Source organism: Rhipicephalus microplus, chromosome X (assembly GCF_043290135.1).
Source record: "Rhipicephalus microplus isolate Deutch F79 chromosome X, USDA_Rmic, whole genome shotgun sequence".
Classification (NCBI taxonomy): domain Eukaryota; kingdom Metazoa; phylum Arthropoda; class Arachnida; order Ixodida; family Ixodidae; genus Rhipicephalus; species Rhipicephalus microplus.
This window is the reverse complement of record NC_134710.1, coordinates 213854073-213863589: the sequence shown is the minus strand read 5'-3', so window position 1 is coordinate 213863589 and position 9517 is coordinate 213854073. Positions and strand designations below refer to the sequence as shown.

The 9517-nt window shown below is 38.2% G+C and overlaps 1 protein-coding gene across 2 annotated transcripts in view; it reads left to right on the top strand.

Annotated features, from left to right (window-relative positions):
- Nucleotides 1–572: 572 nt before the first annotated feature.
- The window catches only part of Top3alpha (topoisomerase 3-alpha), a 119234-nt gene continuing 110289 nt past the window's right edge, over nucleotides 573–9517 (top strand). Inside the window, exon 1 of one of the 2 annotated variants that reach the window (XM_075878574.1) lies at nucleotides 573–989. In XM_075878574.1, coding sequence (XP_075734689.1) covers nucleotides 649–989 — 341 coding nt within the window. In that variant the 5' untranslated portion in view covers nucleotides 573–648. The remainder of the gene's footprint in view (nucleotides 990–9517) is intronic. The other variant, XM_037436007.2, reaches the window with a different exon arrangement.

Sequence of the window (9517 nt, the reverse complement as noted above, 5' to 3'; positions counted from 1 at the left end):
TTCGGCAGCTTTCCGCATGTGTGCCAGTTCGTAATGATAAGAGGACGGCTTGCCGCTGTTCGGGTTTTATTCAACGCTGATAGTACAGCGGCCTGGCCCTCGGTGTTGTGTGGAGAAGGTGGCTTCTCTTTTCCTCCTTTACTCCCCATTTCCTTTCTTCCCAACGACATATGAGCCGTGGTCGCTTGTGGGTTACAAATATGCGCCTTTCTCATCCTCAACCCACCACTACTACCATAAGTGTTCGCCGCTACTACTCTTTGGTAAGTGTACACATTGCCTTTTTTTTTTTTTAAGCAGCCGAGTTATTTGGATAGGATGCTTCGCCTCGCAACACAGGTTGGCATTTTGGCTTGTCTGAGCTTGTCGGCGCGTCCAGAAGTGGTGAGCGGTGTTATTTAGCGACTGTCTACGTGACATTTGATGAAAATAAGTGTCATGAGCTGATTACAATTGACTTGCCAGCACGTTTATAAATCTGAGAAACTTAGTGAAGAACCGACTCTTACAACATTCATCGGGCCACGCTGCACGTACTCGTGACCAACAGCAACTTGCCGTTGTGTTGCGCAATAATCGCGTCTCGACGTCTGGCGCGTGGTGTGTCGGTGTGCTTTAGTGGGATGCGTGGTGGTGTGTTCTGCATTGATGTTGACTTATCTGCGCGTTGTGTTGAGGCGCCGAATTTTAATTGGTGTTGATTCTGCGCTTCACTGTTGCCATGGCTTTGTTTTAGTGCGCCGAGCAACTTCTTCCAAAGTTCCTGACTCAAGAATGCGGGTCTTGAATGTGGCCGAGAAAAATGATGCCGCAAAGAATATCGCAGAACTCTTGTCGCAAGGGCGGTTTCAGCGACGTGAAGGACTGTCGAAGTACAACAAAATTTACGAGTTTGATTACAGGATATTCAACAGCATGTGTAAGATGGTCATGACATCTGTGTCGGGACATTTATTGAACCTGGATTTTGTGACTGGCTACAGAAAATGGTGGGTTGTTGCCATTTGTGGCATTTATATATCACTCGCTGTTTCTAGACCCGAGTTTACTTGAGGTGACTGCTTCTGGCGATGTGCTTTTCTGACGCGACGTAACGCTTTCATGCTTGCCAGTTTTTAGAGGATCTCAGTTTTCCTGGGATGAACTTGTTCTGTGTCATTTGATCAGCCTGTGTGGAGTGGTGGGGCAATACATTATTCATACCTTGATTTGCTTGATTGGTATGAGGGGTTTAACGTCCCAATAACCTCCATATTATTATGAGTTACGCCGTAGTGGAGGGCTCCGGAAATTTCGACCGCCTGGGGTTCTTTAACGTGCACCCAAATCTAAGCACATGGGCCTACAGCATTTTCGCCTCCATCGGAAATGCAGCCGCCGTAGCCGGGATTCGATCCCGCGACCTGCGGGTCAGCAACCGAGTAACTTAGCCACTAGACCACCGCGGCGGGTACTTCACTCCATGTGTCATTACTTTGAAATTCTTGTTTCAATGATTTACCTCTAGCTCCAGTGCGCTTGTCCGTAATGTGAAAGCATAAAAAGAGAAGAATGTTATCTTCCTGGAAAATTTTATTTGGGAATAATTTCGAGTTTGCACAAACATTCTGCTTTAGAATTACTGTTGCGTGTTTTTTGCTGTGCTGCAATAATCAACATTATCTACCAAGAGTATCTCATATGTCTACAGCAGTAATGTTCAATGTCATAATTAGCTAGCATGCTGAAAGTGAAATAATGAAAGTTAGTGAGCAACAAAGCCTGTGGATAGAGGGACAAACCAAACTTTTGTTTGCTTAATCTGCTGGTGAGTTGTGTTTCTAATATTTAGTGTTTTCACTCATCAACTTTTTACTTGTGTTTGTAATAGAGATAGTGTAGTTTCTACTTCGGGTAGAAAGTCGAGCTGGTTGGTGGCAATTAGGTCTAAGAAAGGTTAAAATGGCATACACATATACTAGAAAACGAAAGAGAAATAAAATATATGCGGAAGGCAGGGAGGCGAACTGGAAGATAAATATAGTTTTATGCTGAAGTGGGGAAGGTTAGGGAGACAGATAGGTAAGAATGAAAAGAAAATGAAGACAGGTAAAAAAAACATCATGGCACACATTTGGACACGAGAGTGTCATAGTCATTCAGCTAGGCTGGTAGATCATAGAAACTTCAGCTGTGCTGTCCTCGCATTCTGACGTGAAGCTCGAATGTTCAAGTGTCCAAGATGACTTGGAAAGCAGGGGCTCATCGAGGTGTACCAACACTGCTCAGAGGCTCTCTCTCTAAGATATGTCGAGAGGACAATGATTTCCTCACTGCCACAGTGATCACGAGCAGCGCGGGCTCCTGTTTCGATGTGGTAAACGAATGTGCTTTCAAATAACACTTTAAATCATAAGAGGCAGAAAACAGATTGTTCGGAGTAGTCAAGATATAAAAATTGAAGTTGGAGTGATGGGTTCAAATGGTAAAGTGGGCATTAAGAAAATTTGTTGTATTTCACATCAAGCTTGAGTGAACAAATCATTGCTGCTGTGTCAGTTCTCTATAGTGAAATAGTTCCTGCATGCTCTTTTAATGAGCTTTCTAAGCAGGACTTTTGGCATGTTTCTTGTTGTCGATACAGCACTAAATTCATAATTATATGCCCTTTGTAAATTTATTGGTGATATAGTTCACATTTGCAGCACCAGTTGGTCTTGTGGCCCGTGACATAGAGCAGATAATAAGCACTGCAGGGCTGACTTGGAATCTGTTATTCTGCTTAACAAGGTGTGGGTTCGAGCTAGTTCGTACTCCATGATAAACTACTTGCGCAAATGTTTGCACAAGGAGTGGTTGAGCCTATAAATCTGGTCCATTTTAGTGGTTGTGGTAGTTTTTGCTGAATTCTGTGAATTGCACTGCAGACTGAATAAGTACCTAAAGCTGGGCTAGTTAGTACATTTTTATAAGCAAGGAAAAAACAGCACCCATTCTTGTGTTCTTATTTTGCTTCATCCTGTTTATATGCTGTTTTTTTTTCCTTCTTTGTACTATATGCACTGTGGAATGTTGCAAGCTCTACAGCAGTCAATGTTTTTCTGTGAGACATTTTAATTGGAAAAGTTTGAACTTTTGTGGAAAGAACACAGGTACTGCCGGCCTTTCAACAGCCATCATGTGATCACTGCAAAGCTGAAAATGGTCTTTGTATTCTTTGTCCACCATTAGTGAAGACAACTGCTTTAAAGCTCATCAAGCGGAGAACACAATGCAGGATATCAATTGAAAGTTTGCATTGCAGTTAAAAAGAGGGTAGGCAGGCTGTCTAAATTTGAAATAATTGAGCATAAAAGGTTGTAGAGAGCATCACCATCCAATTTATCACTGCAGCTCATCGTTTCAAGCACACAATTTTTACAAATGTATGCATGAAAATGTCTGTCCTATGGTTGAGGCCTAGCAAGTTTATTAGTGGGAGTATGTACGTGTGTTAGCCTTTAGATACGTTGTATAAATGAGAACTCTCATGATTAAATAGTTATGCTTAGCATAGTGCTGCACATGTCCCAGATTAACGGCACTGTCATGCATTGATAAGTTTTGTGTCTTTTTTTTCACCACACCATAGCCTTTAAGTTGACATTCAGCATTCGTGCTGTCTGTTTCCCTTGTCTTCAGCCTATGTCTGCATGGCGGAGTTTGTTTCCCCTGAATTTACGCCCTTTGTTCTAAATAGTTGGATCGCTCATAACCTTAGTCATTCTTATTTTCTCTCTCTTCTGTCTGTGCTTCAGTTATGCATCTAATTTACTGCTTTCATGATCCTTCCTATCTGTGTTTCTCATATGTGTTAATCTAGGGGAGTTAATATGTTTTGAAATTCAATGTAGCATTGAAGTACAGTTGAACGTCATTCTAACAAACACTGATAGAACAAATTATCAATTGTAACAAATGAAATAAGAATTTTGGTTGGTCACATTGCATTTCAGGAATGCTTAATTTTTTTTTGTAACAAAACTGAAAATGTTAGTCACCATGATAATTGGCTGTAATGAAAAAATATTAGGTTCCTATCAGACTCAAAACTTTAAAGGTAGCATAAACAGCAAAATAAATAATGAAAGACTATTTCAGAGTCACATATTTTTAAAATGTAGTTGTGACACTACAAATTTGGTTTTAAATGTACTGAAAAAATTTTTTAAAGCGATGATAGTACAGGTGATGGTAAATTTGCTTAACTACCAATAAGCAGTGCTTTCTGTGGACATAGCCAGGATGCTGAGAAGCTATTTAGAGGAACTTCTAGTGAAAACTTCCAAAGTAGAAAAGGCCCTTGTGGACATAGACTCTGTAGAGAACATGCTTTGCAGTGGTGCAAGAAGTCACAAACACAACACACTATTCTTCAAATTAATGTGAATGCAGGCGTGTTTTGTCAAGCAAACTTTGTTTTGTTGCAAGTTCCCCTTTTCATGGTTGGGTCTACTTAGTTTGAACTGCCACTAGGAGACAGTAAAGGATTTTTTTGTTTAAAATGGGCTTGAAATCTGTAAAAATGTGTTATTGTGTCAAGAATGTGTTATTGTGTCAAGAAATGTTCTGTTAGCCTAATTACCAATTTTTGAGAGCAGATTATAAAAAGTAATTAATGATCCCATGCTATTTCATTACAACAAGGTTTGTCTGTATATGGATGTATGTGAATGAGGTGAGGGTGTGACATCATAATAATATTTTCATCAATTTGGCTCAGATTTCGTCCTATGTGTTTATTCAACATTGCAACCTTCACTTTTGAGTCGAAAACCTTGATTCGAGAAAGTGCCACAACCTGGGCTTATCCTGGAGCAACTTATTGCAGTATGTGTTCGTCATACTCTCGAAGAACCAGCAGTAAGAAATATTAATCATTGGAATGTGGGTCAGCATAAGCACTACAAAGACTCATACTTGCTTGACCCTGATTTCATGGATCGAAGGTTGCGCATCGTTAAGGGAGTAAGTAGTTATTTTGTGTGGTTTTGCATTCCAAAACCACAATATGATCACTGTATGCTTCAGTGGACGACTTTTGATTCATTTTAATGACCATGGGTATTTAAGATGCAGTGAACTATAAATAGATTGGTGTTCTTGCATTTAACCACCACCAAAATGTGGTTGCCATGGCTGAGAATTGAACCCATTCCTTTGAGCAGAGTGCGATGCCCAATGGCTGAGTAACCGCAGGGGATGTTGTTGAGGTAGTAAGAGTGTGGGTGGATGTGAATATGAATGGAAGTGACGGCCTGTTCTTGTATTACCCATAAATGAGCTGACATTATCCACATGTTTTTTTTTTACTTCCTCTGCCTTGGGTGACTGACAAAAAGTTACAATATCTCATATAAAAAATATGGTGTGAGCATGTTGAGTCCTTCAGTTTTCTTTTCCTGATCCTAATGGTGCTACAATTCAAGTGGACATTTGACAGGATTGTTTCTTGAAAATTATAAGGCACATTAATGGTGCTGTTGGCATGCAGTGCTGGGGTCAGTTATCATTGCAGTTGGTTTTCATGCATGAATCAAAAAGCACAAAAGTGATGCATTGGGAGGTAATTTGTTTTTTATGACACTATTGATAGCAGAACTGACATCAAGCCACACCGAGGCAGAGCAGCCAATTTTTTATATATATATATATATATATATATATATATATATATATATATATATATATATATATATATATATATATATATATATATATATATATATATATATATATATATATAAACTTTTTGTGCATTGTGTCCAATGAAAGAATTAGGCAGATCCCACGTTGCTTGGAATCGAGGTTATTCGAAGCATGTGGAGAGAACGTGACCGTGTTGTAATTTTTTTGTTGAGTGACAGGTCATGAAATGATGCTAAATATATGCATAAATATTGCATGCAGAGACATATGTTGAAGAATTGCAGATGTTTATATAACCAGTTTGCACTTGCGCAGCATTGCCAACAGGAACATTAGTATTAGCAACACCAGAAGTTATCAGCTGATATGAAGCGCTGATGCTCGGGAGGATGGTAGCCATGGACATTGGTACATAAGTCAACTCTAGCGCATGATGCCCAGCTACAATTCCCATTTACCTGACGTGATGGCTGTATTAAAAAAGAACTTATGTAAGCGTTATAAAATCAGATAGCCAGCACTGCAACCACAACTGACGTTTCAGAAACATTATGGTTCATTTTTTTATTTTCATTTTTCGGACAATGCATTTGCATTGCCTGCACTCGGGAGAAAAGAAGGTGATTTGCCTCCTGACGAGGTCCCGCTTGTGCTGGGCGTAACAGTGGTAGTGCTACGTGGCCATTCACAATTGAAAAGAACGTTGCATATATAATCCAAAAAAATTATTACATAAAATATACATATTCATGATAGCAGCCGTCAGCTTTACAAAAGAACTCTGCACTGCAAGGTGCCTAGAACAACAAGTAATACTATTTGACACAGTTGCTACATATGGGCACAAGTAGGTTAAAAAGAAAAGAAAGGAAAAATAAGAAAGTCATGCAAATGTGCTTACAGATATATACACACACATACATGTATGTATACACACATCCACATACACACATTGTGTGGGAGACTGCCACCCGATCAACCGTGCCCAAAATATTAATTTATTCTAAATGTGAAAGAAGCACTGAGTTTTCAATTTAAAATTTTTATAGTTATTGCACGATCGTGTCGTTTCAATTATTTCAGGGTGCTCAATACATAATTTCATGACTTGGTAATCAGTTGCCTGTATCCAATAATTAGTACACATTCTTTCAAGAACTATGCATGTTTTATGTAATGACCGGTGTTTCTGTTTAGGTAGTGATGGGTGAAACTCCAGTCTCCAGAGCTCCAGTCTCCCGATACCTCACAATATATGTACATAGACTATTTTATCTTGTAAATAAAGTGGAAATGCGGAATGTTATATTTTGACATGAGCTCTGATGAGTCTATATTATGTCCTGAATGAAGTTGTCTAACTGCCTTTCTCTGTAATATGGAATGTTTCTCATTATCGGTCTTAACTCCTGTTCGCCATACCAATAGACAGTAACTAAAATGAGAATGGATTATTGAAAAATACAATTCTCTCTTTAGCTTGGGTGTTAAGAAGTTACGTAAGTGGTTCAATATGCCAATCCACATCACTATCTTCACTCTTACATTGTTCACGTGTTGGGACCAGCTTAAATTTGATTGAAAAGTAACGCCTTAAAATGAATGGTTATCTATGAGATCTAGCACAAAATCACCATAATACAGTTTCATGTTCTAATCTATATCTTTATTCTTAGGATAACAAAGCATGATTTTTGTCTTTTGAACATTTATTTTTAATTGATTAGAAGATACCCAAAGATTAAGTTCAGTCAACCAGTTGTTTGACATTGCCCCTAGCTTCTTCAAATCAGCCCAGAAAAAAAAAAAAACACTACTGTCGTCGGCATACATTAAGACCTTGCCAGTAAAGGGGATATTAATGATGCCATTTACATATATTTTAAATAGTAGATGGCCTTGTACAGAGCCTTGAGGCACCCCACACTTGATTACAGCTTTTTCAGATTTAGCGTCGGGGAGACAAGTGCACTGTAAACGATTTTGCAGATAACTACGGATGAGATTTTGAGCTTTACCTCTAAGGCCATAGGCTTCAAGTTTATAAGAATAAGATTTTATGTTTGATGGAGTCAAAGGCTTTCTGGAAATGTAGATGTATATAACCAATGCAAATAAATTTTTTTCAATACTTTGGATGATTTTATTTTTAATTTGCACTAGTGCCTTTTCTCTTAACTTTCCCTTTTGAAATCTGAATTGTTGCTCTACAATGACATTTTTTACTAATAAAAATTTATTAAATGGTGTGCACAGGATTTCCTCAGCAACTCAGCAACCATACAGTGGCACATAACCGCCCGCGGGTATGTGCCACTGTTTGGCAGGAAGTGTTTGATGGCGCATGCGACGGCATTGGGACATTATTCATGTGTTGACCAATGCGTCAAATTCGTCATACCTTCTTTCCCTTCCATACTAATTTTGGTTCACGCCAAGCTAAGGGGGGAAACACGAGAGCACCCAGATGTAAGTGGCTAGATAGATAGATGGACACGCAGATATATGCCAAAAGGACTTACAGTACGCAAAGAAATGCTTCACATTCTATGTATATATATATATATATATATATATATATATATATATATATATATATATATATATATATATATATATATATATATATATATATATATATATATATTATGTGTGTGTGTGTATCCTTTGCATTTCTATAGTGTGAAGATTACATTAAGGTAGATCAGCACCTTCAAGAAAAAATTTTAGTATTAGTTCAAGAGTTACAATTATGGTTTTGGCTTGTAGGGCTTTGGAAAATCTTAACATATAAATGATCAAATAGCTAAAAATATAGAAAATAAAATAATTTATTAAAATCAAAAAGGGCCAAAATACGCATGTTGGGCCAACAGTGATAACTTAAGAACTTTTGGAGCGACTCAAACCTGACTTTGCAGTTATGTAGTGAGGACAAAATCCTGTGCATCTAACCTCCACGACCATCATATCTTGAAGCCTAGGTGTGCTATAATAAAAGGAGTGAGAAATTTGATATTTGGCAAGTTTGTTTTGCTCGCAAGTTAACGCTTGTTATAAATAATTCTACTTGAATGCACAGATCCACCTATAGAGAAACAGCACACAAAACTTTATGTGAAAATATTGGTTAGAAGCAGAGCTATCATTGTTCACGTAACACTAGCGTGCAAAATGTCATGTTTTCAGGAATGGCATTAAAGATTTTAACAGAAGGTCCATGTAACAAACAATACGCCCGAAATTCACCAGGCTTATAGGCTATAGCTTGGCACCTCTTTTAAGCGATACAAGAATTTTTCAAGTGCGACAAAATAAGTATTTTTTTCCTAGGTCGTTTTGTGCCTATAGGTGACTCTTATCCTTGTGCTCTACAGTGGGTCGACGCTTAGCATATTGAATTGCTAACTTGTGTTTACGCTTGTTTTTCATCCTATAGTTCGCCATGTTTCATGGCGCCATGTTCGCCATGTTTCTCCTTAAAAAGCCAGAATTAAATTCAAGAACTCGAAATCGCATAGAAAACAACGGCTGCTGAACGAAAACACGCACAATTTGACTAGTGAAGTGCTCCAGCCAAGTAGTGACAATTTTAAAATAAAATGAGAACATGATGTTCTGCAAGCTTTGAAACATATTTAGATAACTTAGCATTACGTAATATGTATATAAAAATATTTATGACGAGATAGTAGGCGTTGTGGAAACGGGAACATTCAGTTTCGGTTTCGGAGGCATTCATCAGGGGTTGAAAATATGGTGATAACTTTTGAGCAACTCAAGTTAGCTACATAAATTTTTGTCTATGTATTCTTGAATGTACAGGAAACTCGAAAATGTTAAATCCCTC